This window comes from Rhinopithecus bieti, unplaced genomic scaffold (genome assembly GCF_001698545.2).
Source record: "Rhinopithecus bieti isolate Rb0 unplaced genomic scaffold, ASM169854v2 scaffold_62033, whole genome shotgun sequence".
Taxonomy (NCBI): domain Eukaryota; kingdom Metazoa; phylum Chordata; class Mammalia; order Primates; family Cercopithecidae; genus Rhinopithecus; species Rhinopithecus bieti.
The window spans coordinates 355,001-369,799 of NW_016823575.1; the positions used below are offsets into that span (position 1 = coordinate 355,001).

The 14,799-nt window shown below is 38.9% G+C and overlaps 1 protein-coding gene across 1 annotated transcript in view; it reads right to left on the reverse strand.

Moving 5' to 3' along the window:
- Positions 1–14,799, reverse strand: part of TGS1 (trimethylguanosine synthase 1) — a 50,346-nt gene that overhangs the window by 22,791 nt on the left and 12,756 nt on the right. Inside the window, 6 exon segments of the mRNA XM_017861653.1 lie at positions 1,661–1,967; positions 4,744–4,772; positions 4,775–4,917; positions 8,095–8,181; positions 10,456–10,573; positions 13,683–14,511. Coding sequence (XP_017717142.1) covers positions 1,661–1,967; positions 4,744–4,772; positions 4,775–4,917; positions 8,095–8,181; positions 10,456–10,573; positions 13,683–14,511 — 1,513 coding nt within the window.

Here is a 14,799-nt window from a genome sequence, read left to right on the forward strand (position 1 = left end):
AATAAGAGGCGATGGCTAACAAAGAATAAGACTCCATTACACACTCAAATGGTCCTCAAGGATTGGGCTATGTCCTAATACATTTATCTTATCATTGTAAATAGTAAAAAGTGTCATCATGAGTCAGTAAGGTCAGATCTTCCCATCCCCAAAAAAGTGTCACCAATAGCAAAGTACGGTGATTATTTCTCAACAGGGAGTATAATGACATTGTGGGTGGAATAATTCTTTGTTGTGCAAGACCATCTCGTACATGACTTAACATTAAGTAACAGAGTACTAAAGCCAGAATTTCTAATGTCACTCTAACAACCAGCATCTTCCAAATGCCCCTATGAAGGTGGTACTACCCCAGGTAAGAACAACCAGCATCATGAGAACTGGTGTTTATGGAAGTGGGGTAGTGCAGGAAAATGGGACTTAGCAATCGGAGAAGGTGGTAATGAGTCCTAGCTATGCCACTTACTTGGGTTAATTTTTATATTTCTCTCAGCTTTTCTTTCTGTATTTCCAGAAGGGAAAATAATTCCACCTACTTCCTTGGGCTACCTTACAGATTAAAGGAGAATAAGGCACATAAAAGCATTTCAGAAACCTACAAATGTCATATGAACATCAGTTATTATAACATTGACAATAAAGGAAATGTAAACTACTGTAGGTATGCTGTTTAGAATGCAAAGAAATAAGTGATAGAAAGATCAGAGATATACATGCACCCACACTTGCACTAAGACAAAAAAAAAAATCAAGACTCAAGTTATTTTCCATAGAAATAAATTAAGAAAAATGATGATCACAATAAATATGTTTCATAATACCATTATTAAACTATATAAGAGCTTTTGCTATAAAAATTCTAATACAAAAGTACATAAATTGAAGATGTTACTCAGTTCATTCATTAGAGCCAACTGCTCTGAATACTTTTTAAATTAATGTGCCATCGAAAACACATGACTATCATCAACCACACACACAAAATAAAAAAATATCAAAAGGAAACCAGTCCGAGCACGGTGGCTCATGTCTGTAATCCCAGCACTTTTGAAGGCCAAGGTGGGAGGATTGCTTGCAAGCAGCCTGAGCAATATAGTGAGACCCTGGATCTCTACAAAAAAAAATTAAAAAATTAGGCAGGCATGGTGGTATGTGTATGTAGTCCCAGCTACTCAAGCTGAGGTGGGAGGACTGCTTGAGCCCTGGGGGTCAAGGCGTAGTGAGCTGTGATCGCACCACTGCACTCTACCCTGGGTGACAGAATGAGACCCTGTCTCCAAAAAAACAAAAAAAAAGGGAAGAAGTAAACCAAAGCTACACCACATGTGCAGAGGTCAAAGGATGGTCACCTTTAGCCCATGGAACTGAGTGGCAGCAGAGGCCAAGCTGAACTGCAGACAGTGGTCTTTAGGCACAATGCTCCCAACAGTCTTTCCTTTTCAACTTGATCATGTTCGCTCAGCCAAAAGTGAGGAGTGCTATGGGTGCTAAGTAATAGCCAGTTAGAACATGTACACTTAATATGCCTTCTCTCACTTAAAAATAAATAGCAGTGACTCCTTAGGTACAGAAGATTCACAAGTGAAAACTAAGAAAAAACATATTAATGAAAAAAAATTTATCTAAATTCATTAGCAAGTTGAAGCATATTTAGTGTTACCTTCAGTTTCTGCCTGGAAGGAATCTGGTACTTCCTGAATAACACAATCCTGCTCATCTGGAACAGTTGTTACCAAGATGTCTCCTTCACAGTTTTCTGTTTCAAGTTCACCAGCTGAAGATACGCTCTGACAATGTTCAGGTTCTGGATTACTAGTCTCCAGGAGGTCATCACCTTTTTTAACAGACATGTCTTGTTCCTCTGAATCACTACTTGTGGAAGTGTCGTGCACATTGTCATGAGAAGACGATTCTTGTGATGCTTCTCCATCCATTGGTTTGTTAACCCATGTGAGGAATTTTTCTACCTTAAATTTTAAGATGACACCATGAGCAGGAATTCCAGACTACACAGACTCTTCCTACCTTTTACCATCTGTGACTTGACTGACAAGTTGTGTCAAAATTATTGGCTTTGAAAAGTAGACTGCATCACACAAGCTAATAGTAATTCTGACCTAATCAGAATGTTATCTGGGCATGCAGTGACCTTATTAAAGTTTTCTTTAAAAGGAAAAAAGTATCAGATTAAACACTTCCTGCTATCAATAAACACTAAGAGGATAAAGCCAAACTGTCCCAGTGGCTTTTCCATAAGGATTCCTAACAATTTAACTGTGCTGTGTGCAACAGCTACATTACAAATGTACCTACTTACTACTGAATCATTAATTTTAGCTTTTCAAATTATATAGACTTTTCTGCAATGTTCAACTTGCAATCTATGTAAATATTACTTAGCATCAAAGATGAACCCTAAAAGTTTTAGGGCCAATTTTCTCTAAGAATAGAAGCAGTGTATCTTGGAAAAAATGAAAGTTGCCTTTTAATGCAACAGTAGAGCTAGTAAGATATGTCCTAGCAAGTGTTTGTTCTTTGAAATGTAAACAAGGCTCAGCATCAGATCATATACTTCTTTGCATCTTCTGTAACATGAATATTCTTCCGAGCTTGTCTTCATGACTTTTCTAAGAGGGAGGAAATTAGAATGGAAGTGGTGGACATGATGAGCAACAACCCAGAATCTTCCTCTAAGGGAATATGCCTATAAACAAATTAGGCATCTAAGTTAGACATAGCAGTCACATACCTTTTTTCCTCAGCAATGCCTAGCAGCTATGTTTCTGCACTCATCTATAGATGAATGCATGGGGGCTATTACATCCAACACATTATGGAAAGTCCTATGGCACTGACTGGACTAATACTAGGCAGTCTGTTTCAGATATAACTAGCACCACTAACGTATTTATTAAAATATCACCAGCAGCCAGTCAACCTGAAATGTAATACAAAATAAAACCAGTTATATATATGTAGCATATTTTACAAGTATGCTGAAGTTAGGGAGGACAATGTTTCTTGAGGGGAAACCAGAGTCATCTGACTAGCCTTAAAAACGAACAACAGAAACAGAGTCATCATGGAGTCTAAGATTACGGTCTACTGTCCCAAAGAGCTGCTGGAGATGTGACTAACATCAAGGTTCTGCTCATTAGAAAGTGTTTTTTATCCCTTTGAATAAAGAAGGGTAATTCATCACACAAAGCAATTTCCTAACTAATATTGTTTCCCAGGTACTTGGATGGCAGATATAGCAAAGTCCAAGAGAGGGAATATGAATATTTCAGGTAACAATGTGAAACAATAAATTGGACTTGTGTTTCATGCTATCAGGGTGAACTTGTTACAGGTATAAACTGACTGATCACTTCTGAAGAACTCAGAATTAAAGCTTGTAATATTAAGCTGTATCAGAATTTGGACTATTAGGATCCTACTGGTATGGTTTGGCTGTGTCTCCACCCAAATCTCATCTTGAATCATAGTTCCCATTAATCCCCACGTGTTGTGGGAGGAACCAGGTAGAGATGGTTGAATTATAGGGGCGGTTTCTCCCATCCTCTTCTTGTGATGGTGAGTTAGTTCTTATGAGATCTGATGGTTTTATAAGGTGCTTCCTCCTTTGCTGGGCACTCATTTCTCTCTCTAGCTGCCATGTGAAGAAGGAGTTGTTTGCTTCCCTTTCCACCACAACTGTAAGTTTCCTGAGGTCTCCCCAGCCCTGCAAAACTGTGAGTCAATTAAACCTCTTTCCTTCAAAAATTATCCACTCTTAGGTATATCTTTATTAGCAGCCCGAGAACAGACTAATACACCTACTTAGCTTGAAACAGAAGATAAACTGCTCCTTGTTCTTGTCTGTTACTACACAGGCAAGGCTGTGTTTCTGTTTTTTGAGATGGAGTCTTACTCTGTCAGCCAGGCTGGAGGGCAATGGCGCGATCTCAGCTCACTACAACCTCCGCCTCCCAGGTTCAAGTGATTATCCTGCCTAGCCTCCCGAGTAGCTGGGATTACAGGCGCTTGCCACCACGCCTGGCTAATTTTTGTATTTTTAGTAGAGATGGGGTTTCACCATGTTGGCCAGGCTGGTCTCGAACTCCTGACCTCAGGTGATTCATCCACCTCGGCCTCCCTAAGTGCTGGGATTACAGGTGTGAGTCACCATGCCCGGCCAAGGTTGTGTGTTTTTGTTTGTCTGAGACGGAGTTTTGCTCTTGTTGCCCAGGCTAGAGTACAATGGCGCCACCTCAGCTCACCACAACCTCCGCCTCCCGGGTTCAGGCGATTCTCCTGCCTCAGCTTCCCAAGTAGCTGGGATTATAGGCAAGCGCCACCATGCTGGCTAATTTTGTATTTTTAGTAGAGACGGGGTTTCTCCACATTGGTCAGGCTTGTCTGGTACTCCTGACCTCAGGTGATCCCCCCACCTCAGCCTCCCAAAGTGTGGGATTATAGGCGTGAGTCCCCCATGCCCAGCGGCTGCTTTTTTTAAAATCATGTCAGACACTACTACTTTGTAGCTTTCAAACACTTCCTTTTCACCCCACCTCAACTTGCCTTTTTGCAGATTTAGTTTACATAATATAGGTCTTCAAGAAGCAAGTCAAAAAAAAAAAAAATTTCTGTACCTTGATACCTGCGTAGAAACACGCTTCCTACTTGAATACAACAATTTTAAGAGGTCAAACTTACAAAACATGATTCTATCTACAAGCATACAACAAAATTTATACATACCTTACTCAGAGTTTTGCTTTTCTTGAAAATGGTTTTTCTGATTCTTTGGTAAAGAAGATGTGTTTGTTTTTCATCTTTACTTGTCTGCGCATGTCCAGGTACTTAGACTTTTGCTTCATATTCTTCTCTAAATATCTGACCTGCCGATGACTGAAATTTGGAATTCCACCATATCTGTGACCAGATCAAAACAAGTGATTCACACCTTAAATTCCAGGATTATATTTCCTTATAGGAAAAGAGAATGAAACTAACACTTTCACTTATTTTTACACCATTTTAATTCTCTTTTAAAATTATGAAAATGAGAAAATCAAGTTCTACTTGCAGAAGAGTTGATGGTCTTTTACGTTAATTCTAAAGCAAATGTGTAACATTAAAGTTGGGAAGCGCAACGTATCTAATATAGAGCAGAAAGTGGAAAGTACATAGTAGACTGCAATAAATAGTGTGTGTATATATACATATATAATATATATATATAACCCTATTCCCTTGTTAGCGAAATATAAATATTCTCAAGGTGGGGTGATGTCAAAGCTCTTTAACACATTTCTGGATGGGTTTGAATTATCTAAATCTGAGCTTACAAAAAAAGCAAACCCTTAGTATCTAATTAATTAGAGAATGTCTGATTTAACCATCTGAAATTTTCCAGTCCTAAAAGATATGTATCTGTTATGAAGCCCCTTTTGATTATAGTAAGCCTCAATTAACTCCCTCTCCTACAAACTGTTAGGGACTTAAGAATGTCACATACACTTTAGCATTTATAAAATCCAGAATACTTTGGGTTTAAATGTCAAGTCTTACTTTGTAGCCATATTATAAACTTCTTTTAATAAACAGGATATTTTATCCTTCTCTTTTAAGTAGAATTGGGTGCTCCAAATAGAAGAGTAGTTAAGTTAAATCTCAGGCAAGAAAAGAAATAGATCTCTACAAGAGTATACAACCAAAATCAACCCAAGGATTCCTCAATAAAACTACATGTGCATGGTAATAAATCCTGCCAGGAATTTAAGAACCTTTTTACATTGCTAAACTTTATGATCTTAGCCTTTAATGATTACATGAACTATTGATTATATGAACTATAATTGCCTTGAAATACCTAAGGGAGAAAAACTGATAATCTTTAGAAACTGTAAGAGTCAACATGTACTTCTGAACTAATTTGAATTCAATTCAATTTTGAGGCATTCCTCATGTCCCTTTCTTGCTGATTTCATAATGTGTAGGTATCTGTATTTTACAACTTATGAAATAGATAAGTAGGACCTGAAATCTCAACCCTTAGAAACATCAAAGAACCCCGTCATGGTTTAGATTACTGGTGTAAGCTGTCTTCATCAGGCCTTACCTACTCAGTTTAGTCTTCACGTCATGTGCGATAAAATCTCTAGCTGTTCTAACACAATTACCTAATTATTCACACATGTTCCTTTATATTTAATGCTTGGGCATTTAATCCCAGAGACATCTTATGTCTTCTATACACAAATGTTCATAGCAGCTTTGTTGACTTTTGAAAATTCATTTTATTTTTTTATTTTCTGCCTTGCTATGTAGTTACCCAGGCTGGTCCTGACCTCTGGCTCCAGGCAATCTTCTCACCTCAGCTTCCCCAAGGGCTGGGATTACAGGTGTGAGCCACTGCACCTGCACTGTCACTTTATTTGTAATAGCAAAATGCCAGAAATAATCCAAATGCCCTTCAATTGTTGCATGGTTGAACAAATTTTGGTACATCCATACACTGGAATTCTATTCAGCAATAAGAAGGAATAAATGGACTGGGCATGGTGGCTGATGCCTGCAATCCCTGCACTCTAGGAGGCTGAGATGGGAGGATCACTTGAGGCCAAGAGTTTAAGACCAGCCTAGGTAACATATCAAGACCCTATCTCTATGAAAAAACTTAAAACAGCACTGCACTCCATCCTGTGTTACAGAGTGAGACCCTAAGGAAGGCAGGCAGGCAGGCAGACATAATAACCTGGAGCGACCTTCTAGGGTATTATGCTTAGATCTTAGGAAACAATTTACATGTTGTTAATTAGGACAACTGATAAAACACAATGCCCTCATTTACAGAATTAGCTAAATGTTTCTACCAACAAGTGTCCATGGTGCACTGTTGAGGGAGAAAAGCAAGCTGAAGAGTACCTATAATATGACCAAATTTTTCTGTTTTACACAAAGAGAAGCAAAATGTGTGTACATGGCCAGGTGCAGTGGCTCACGCCTGTAATCCCAGCACTTTGGGAGGCCGAGGTGGGCAGATCACCTGAGGTCAGGAGTTTGAGACCAGCCTGGCCAATATGGTGTAACCCCGTCTCTACCAAAAATACAAAAAAAAAAAAAAAAAAAAAAAATTAGCTGGGCGTGGTGGCGCATGCCTGTACTCCCAGCTACTTGGGGGATTGAGGCAGGAGAATCACTTGAACCCAGGAGGCGGAGGTTGCAGTGGGCAGAGATCGCGCCACTGCGCTGCAACCTGGGTGACAGAGTGAGACTGTCTCAAAAAACAAAACAAAACAAAACCAACAAACAAAAAATGTGTATACATGTACGTAGTCATAGCACACAACAATAAATTTGGAGGGACATATGCCAAACTGTTTTTTTGAGTCTCACTCTGTTACCCAGGCTGGAGTGCAGTGGCATTATCATGGCTCACAACACCCTCAACCTCCCAGACTCAAGTGATCCTCCCATCTCAGCCTCCCAAGGAGCTGGAAACACAGGCATACACCACTAAACCCAGCTAATTTTTAAATTTTTTGTAGAGACGGTGTCTCCCTATATTGCCCAGCCTCCCAAAGTGCCAAATTCTTTAAAACACTGCCTACATCTGAGAATGACTGGAAGCAAAATAGTTTTACTTTTACTTGTTATTTGGGTTGTTTTAATTTTACTCTTTCATAATAAAAAGAGGCTATTGCAGATTTCAACTTTTCATGGCATGTTTGCTATGGTCTTCACATGTACACACGTGAGATACTAGGTGAGAAGAGAACCATGCTTAGAAGTCACAAAAGCTGGGCCTAAATTCCCTCTCCAGTAAATAATGTGATCTTGACCAAGTCAAAGCCTCTGTGAGCTACAGTTGCTTTATCTATGAAACGGAGTAACAACACTGGATTGCTATAAAGGGCAACTGAGTTAAAGCATATGAACACATCAAATGTACAGGGATATCTCTACCACAGTTCTAACAAGAAGTGTTTTAATTAATGATAACATCTCAACACATGATCATTTATTAGTCAGCTGAGTATCAGAGTGCTCTAAGATAGCTGAAGTGGTTAGGACTTCGGGAAAACAATAGCTTTTATGAATAATTACTTTTGTCCTGAGCCATACTTGAATCCTAGAAGGGAACCACTGTCATCAAAGTCTGAAGCTGGGTTTTCATCAATGTCCAGTTCATGGCTAAACAAATAAAGAAAAGGTAAACAGTGATCAGCCATTACTACCAGAGCCCACCAGTTCAGATAAATATAAAAAAGGCAATATAATCGACCCATGAAACTTCCCATCACCATAATCAGCCATAGTTCACAGATCCAGGAAACCAGAAAAAAGAATAATTAGAATTTTCCAAATGAGGTAAGTACCCAGGAGTGTTTGGATAAGTACTCCTGTCTTAATCCATGTCAAGTAATGATTTCTATTCCTGGGTATGGTACAAATATCATCTCTCAATTTTCCCGAAACAACACCAGTAAAAGCTGCAGCCTTAAATTAATCTCCCAAAGTGATTTCTCCAGAGGTTTCCCTTAAAAACAAACAAGGAAAGGTTTGGTAAGTATCAATCCAATCCAAAAAAATTTTAAAAGAAAAAAATATTAAAAAGAATAACGTTGTGATACAAGTGATGTTAGGTAACCCAGGAGAATCCACCTACCAGAGATCTTTTAGTAACCAGTGACTACCGCTGGCCATAATTCCAAGTAAAGGAAAATGGTGAGAAATAATTCTTACAAAGTTTGTCCTTAAAAATAAGTTATGCTCATTGAACACACATGATCTTTGCCTTCAGTAACTAGCAGGAACTGGGGAGTTAACAAGCAATGTCTACCATATAGAGGGAGCACAGTTAGAGGCACGCTTGTTTTTCCAGAAGCCATTTGGAGTACAAGTGTCTTACGTGGAGCACCTCATATCCTGTCAGAGAAATGAAGTGTCCAGCTAACTTCCAAGTTCAGTAATGATTCATCCTTTCCTTGCTACTTACAGCATTAGCATCTGACTACATCCCACCTTACATTATTCTCTACGTGTTTAATTATGTGTAGAAGTGGTATAAACCTCCAAGAAAAAAATGTAGGGATGAACACCAAAAAAAAAAAAGAACTTTTATTTGGTTATAAAACACAAAAACAGAACTGCAGTTTGGGACATAAGCACAGAATGAGGTGGCCTCATGAAATGTCCAAAGAAAGGAAAAGGTTAGAGTTTCACTGAGGAAAGAGGTCACGCATGTTGTTTAGAAAGTTAGTTCACGGGCACTGGCAGCATCTTACAATAAACAGCTGGTGAGCTTTCATTAGGAGAGCCAGAGGTTGTTAGGTAGAACTTGTAATCTGAGAGTCATGGTTAGGCCTCTGCAGTTTTGAATTGGGCTTGTGAGACTGTGTCAGGCACATGTTCCTGTATAAACAGCTATCTGTTCTTGTGTGATGTTTTGGCTTGGAAAAATTTCTTGTGACAGTTCCTGTTATCAGGCAAATAGTGCATGAGAGTCTTTCATGGCCTTGCCTGGCGACATTTTACCAGTGTTTGACACAAGTGACTGTTTTGACTCTTACAACTTTCACAGTGGTAAACAGAAATTGCACTGCTTTGAGTAGGTGGTCTGGGCTCTGGCTTTAGAACTGCCATTGCTATGAAGACACTCTGAGCAAGAAAGATACTCACTCCTATTTGCCTCAGTGTTCCTATCTATGCAATGAGAGCATGACCTTGAGGTCTTTTTCAGCAATACAAATCTGGGATAAGATATATCCAGACTTTTGAGAAACATTAGAACTGGTGAGAGAGAGAGGATACGAATCTAATTATTAGTTAAAAGTTATGATTCATTGATAGCTACTGTCAGATATATTACATGCTAGCTCCTGTCCACCCAATGATCACAAAAAAGGCATCAATCCAATCTTATAGATGAGAAATTAAGAAATGTACTTAGGCTGGGTGTGGCTCACACCTGTAATCCCAGTGCTTTGGAAGGTCAAGGCAAGTGGATCACTTGAGGCCAGGAGTTTCACATCAGCCTGGGCAATACAGCGAGACCCTGCCTCTACAAAAAATTTTAAAAAACTAATCAGGAGTGGTGGCACACGCCTGGAGTCCCAGCTACTCAAGGCAGAAGGATCAACTGAGGTGAGGAGTTCAAGTTCAATTGAGCCGAGGAGTTCAAGATCATAGTGAGCTATGATCGTGCCATGTACTCCAGCCTGAGCAATAAAGCGAGACTGTGTCTTAAAAAAAAAAAGAAGGAAATGTACTCAGAGTTTCTGAGTGGCAGAGTTTGGCTCTGACCACAGGTCTAGGTCCAAGGGCTCAGAATCTTACCAGGAGACCTTGCCTCTTCTTACATGATTACCAATGTTGTGAACATAACAATCATTTAATAACCACTTGCTTACGGATACAAATGCTTACTCTAACACACTCTGGTGAGAGACGTCTCATGCAACTTACCTCCTCTTCAGTTTGCTTGGCTTATGCTCAGGTGGATCTTCCTCACTTTCATCTCCATCAGTACCACTGGCATGTGGTCTGTCTTTGCTTGTGTTTGTTCCTGAAGACTTCTGTGAATCTAAAGAGGCAGAAATATTGCAGTAGGTTTTCCCCCTTGGTTTGACAACTTTTCTGCTATTTGCAAAGCCAATCAAAATATTTTAGCACCTTTTCTGCAATGAACTGTACATGTGCATCAAAGTACCAGGTCACATCTACCTGTTTGTGTGTCTATATGCAGAGTCTGAGCATTTTAAAAATCCTAACTATAAGGTTTGTTAAATTAAATTTAGCCTAAAGCTGTCCGTGTACACATTTTAAGCTCAGCTTAAAGGTTTCTCCACACTTAGTGAACTGTAACCTAATTGGTTGTATAAAAAGACTATAACCTACTCTTGTACCAAGCACAGTTTTGGCTAATCACAGGCAGCCAACTGTTCAAATGGTGTTCAAGTAAGGCAAAAACTGGGCTGTAACCAATCTAGCTGTTTCTGTACCTCACTTCTGCCTTCTGTACGTCATTTTTCTTTCTCTGTCTATAAATGTTATTCCAATCATGTGGCAACCCTGGAGTTGCTCTGAACCTATTCTGGTTCTGGGAGCTGCCTGATTCAAGAATCGTTCCTTGCTCAATTAAGCTCTATTAAACTTAATTTGTCTAAAGTTTTTAACAGGTTTTAAAATGTTCATGATCTAACTACTTAAAAAAAACAACAAACTAAAACTACTTCTTCATAGCTGCCCAAATCTACACAAATTAACCCACAAAGCTGCCTTTGTGTAGCTGTTAGCAGTCACATTCTTATGGAATTTTAATTGAAATGACTGTAAAGGGGGCATACTCACATTGATTAAGAAGAATTTCTCTTCATTTGCCTTTAATATAGTATGAAAGTAACATTAGTAATGAGAGTAACAAAGACAATACTATCTTTAAGAAGAGTTCTTTAACTTATGGTGACAAAAACTGAGGCACAAATCTGTCTTTGTTCTCTATCTTGTCAGACTGGAAGAAAGCGGGTAGCTGAGACCAGGAGGAAAAAGATGTCTGCAGGGTAGACAGTAGGAAGCTTTCACTCTTTCAGAAAAGCACCAACCACAAAGAGTAGAAAACATACTTACATAGAAGCATAACCTATACCTTAAATTTTGAACTCACGGGAGGATCTAAAACAAATCAAAATCTAAAACCCTCATATTCATCCTGATGGCAGACAAACTGGAGTTATTACAGTAGTGGACAATCTATAAACATAAGTAAGGGAACAGGCAACAGAAGGCAGAGACTGTGAGAATTACTGTGTTTGGCAAAGAAAAAAGCGGGCAGATGAGGGAGGAGAACCAAAGAGGGTAAATGAGACAGTAAGTCAGAGGCCAAAACAATGCCCAATATGTATATTATAAATTTTATGGTCAAAATATGTACAGAAAGGTCTCAGGAGAGTATAGAAGAGTATCAGAATATTAATATAAAATCTTCAGATAAAAAAGGATGGCTGTGCATGGTGGCTCACGCCTATGCACTTTGGGAGGCTGAGGCGGGAGGATCACTTGAGGTCAGGAGTTTGAGACCAGACTGGCCAACACAGTGAAACCCTGTATCTACTAAAAATACAAAAAAAAAAAAACACAATTAACTGGAAGTGGTGGCACACATCTGTAGTCCCAGCTACTCGGGAGGCTGAGGCTGGAGAACTGCTTGAGCCCGGAGGTGGACCCTGCAGTGAGCTGAGATCGTGCCACCACACTCCAGCCTGGGCGACAGAGTAAGACTCCATCTCAAAAAAAAAAAAAAAAAAAAGGTGAAAATGTATCACCTAAATAGAAAGGAATGAGAATATTATAGTGAGGTAGGTTCCACTATAAGAATCTAAGAATACAGAGAAAAAAGCAAGTTGGCAGAGCTCTTTAGAAACTCTCAGCTGGATGAAGTATTATCAGCAATCTGAGATAAGCAAAGCAAATCTGATGGTTAAGTAAAAGGTCAAAACCATTTGACAAAGGAGTAAGGCTGAGAAGAAAGTTCCTCTATACTAGATGTCCTCAGCATGTAACATCAGGATGCCAAAACTTCAGGATATGCAGATGTCACAGAAATTCCCTCCTCTCCCATTTTCCTGGTGCTGTTAATTGGCAGAACCCTCTCCTTAGCAAGAACACTGATATGGTTTGGATGATTGTCCCCTCTAAACCTCATATTTAAATGTGATCCCTAATGTTGGAAGTGGGGTCTGGTGGGAAGTGTTTGGGTCATGGAGCAGATCCCTCATGAATGGCTTGGTGCCTCCCCATGGTAATGAGTTACTGCAATATCTGATTGCTAACCAGAGTCTGGGACATCCCCCCTCTCTCTTGCTGTCTCTCTTGCCATGTGGCATACCTATTCCGCTTTCACCTTCTGCCATAATTGCAAGGTTCCTGGGGCCCTCACCAGGAGTTGATGCTGAGGCTATGCTTCCTGTGCAGCCTGCAAAACTGCGAGCCAAAATAAACCTCTTTTCTTTATACATGCCTCAGTCTCAGGTATTCCTTTACAGCAACGCAAAGTAAACATTCTCATTCCACCCTACTCCGATTAACTCCTTTCAAAGCACTTCTCATTGGCATTCTCTAGTCCTGAGTGGCACCAGTTTGCACAACAAGCCTTTTTTTTTGTTTGATCAGTTATTCAGGAATCAACCAAGTTCCTTATCCTGGATATTTTATTTGAGAATCCTGAAATTATTCCAGTTATAAATTAATTCTGGGCCCCATTGAGATCTTTTTTCACAGCAAGACTTCGCTTGTCCTACATGAATTCCACATATGACTCATAAGACATTTGCCTAATGTCAAATGTACGTTCTCAATTGCTTTCTAACATGCCTCTTATAAACTCATTTGCTCTGAAAAACTAAAAGTTCCAAGCTCACTCTAAATTAGATTTCTCAAGAGATTCCACGTTTTCCTTCATTAGCCACCAAAGTACAAGAAGGAATGATATTTTTGAGAACTGTATGCAAATACTCTTATTAACAGAAAAGGGTAACAACTTGTGATATGAAAATAGAATGGATTAAATCATTTCATTATTATATGAAATGTAGTTGGTATTACTTAACTCTACAATAAAGGATTAGTAGTTATTTTGCTGAATGAATTCATTTTGCTAACCATTACATGGCAGAATAAATCTTGGTTAATCTTACCCTGAGCTGGTGGGTCTGTGCTTGTATTCCCTGGTGAGTTGCTTTCCTCATTGGTTCCTCCATTACATGGTTCACTTTGGCCGGAAGCAGGGCACTCTCTTCTGCTACTAACTTCACTTAGCTGTTGATGACAATCATGACTTGTAGAGGAATCTAATTGGCTCTGTTTTACATCCTCTGAATTCAGTTTTATGTTACTAATTCCATCAAGTATTTCACTACAATCTTTATCACTTGTACCAGAGCTGTCATTATCAACTGTAATAGGTGAAGATGGAAAAGATACTAAGTCAACTTTCAAGCATTTTTCATCTTTCTTGTTGTCAGCTTCTGTTTTAGATGTGTAAGTATCTGTATCACAGCTTTGCAAAGCATCAAAAGTCCAACCCTGAGCTTCCCAATACTGAAACTGTTCCAAATAATACCAATAAAGTTGACTATAATGTTGCTCCCATTCTTCCTTTGTATCAGGAAAGTTCCAAGGTTCAGAAGATAGTGCTTGATCTGGATGTTTTTCTTGCCAACTTTGCCACAATAGTCCTCCTCCATATTCATTCCAATACTTTTCCCATTTCTCTGTAATTTCTAGCTTTGGAGATAATGTATTTTCCACAGGAAGATTTTCTGTCTCAGTATCTTTTTTGCTTTGAAGTTCACATATTCTGGTGTTCTCATACTGTTCAACTGAAGATGGATCATCTGAAGCCAAAATGTGTTCTTCTTCATATTCTTTTCTCCAAGATTCTTGCATAATTTCATCTAAGTATTTCTTTTGATGTTTTTTCTTTTTCTTTTTTATTTTAACTTTATTTCTAGTATTCATAGATACCTACATCAGACAAATAATTTGAATATAAAATGCACTTCATGAACTATACAAGAAAGCAGAATCCAAGTCTATTTTGACATTAAATTAAACAAAATACTCTCAAAGTCCCACTATGGGCTTTCAGCTCCACAAACAAGTGACATACTGTCTAAGTTTCCAAGAGGAGGAAGAGTCACATGTGGGACATATTACAACTTGCAGTTCTGGTTAATTTATAAATACATACATTTAAAAAGAGGCAGAGAGTGCTGATTGTGAATGCATTTAATCTGATAAAGTAATTCCCTG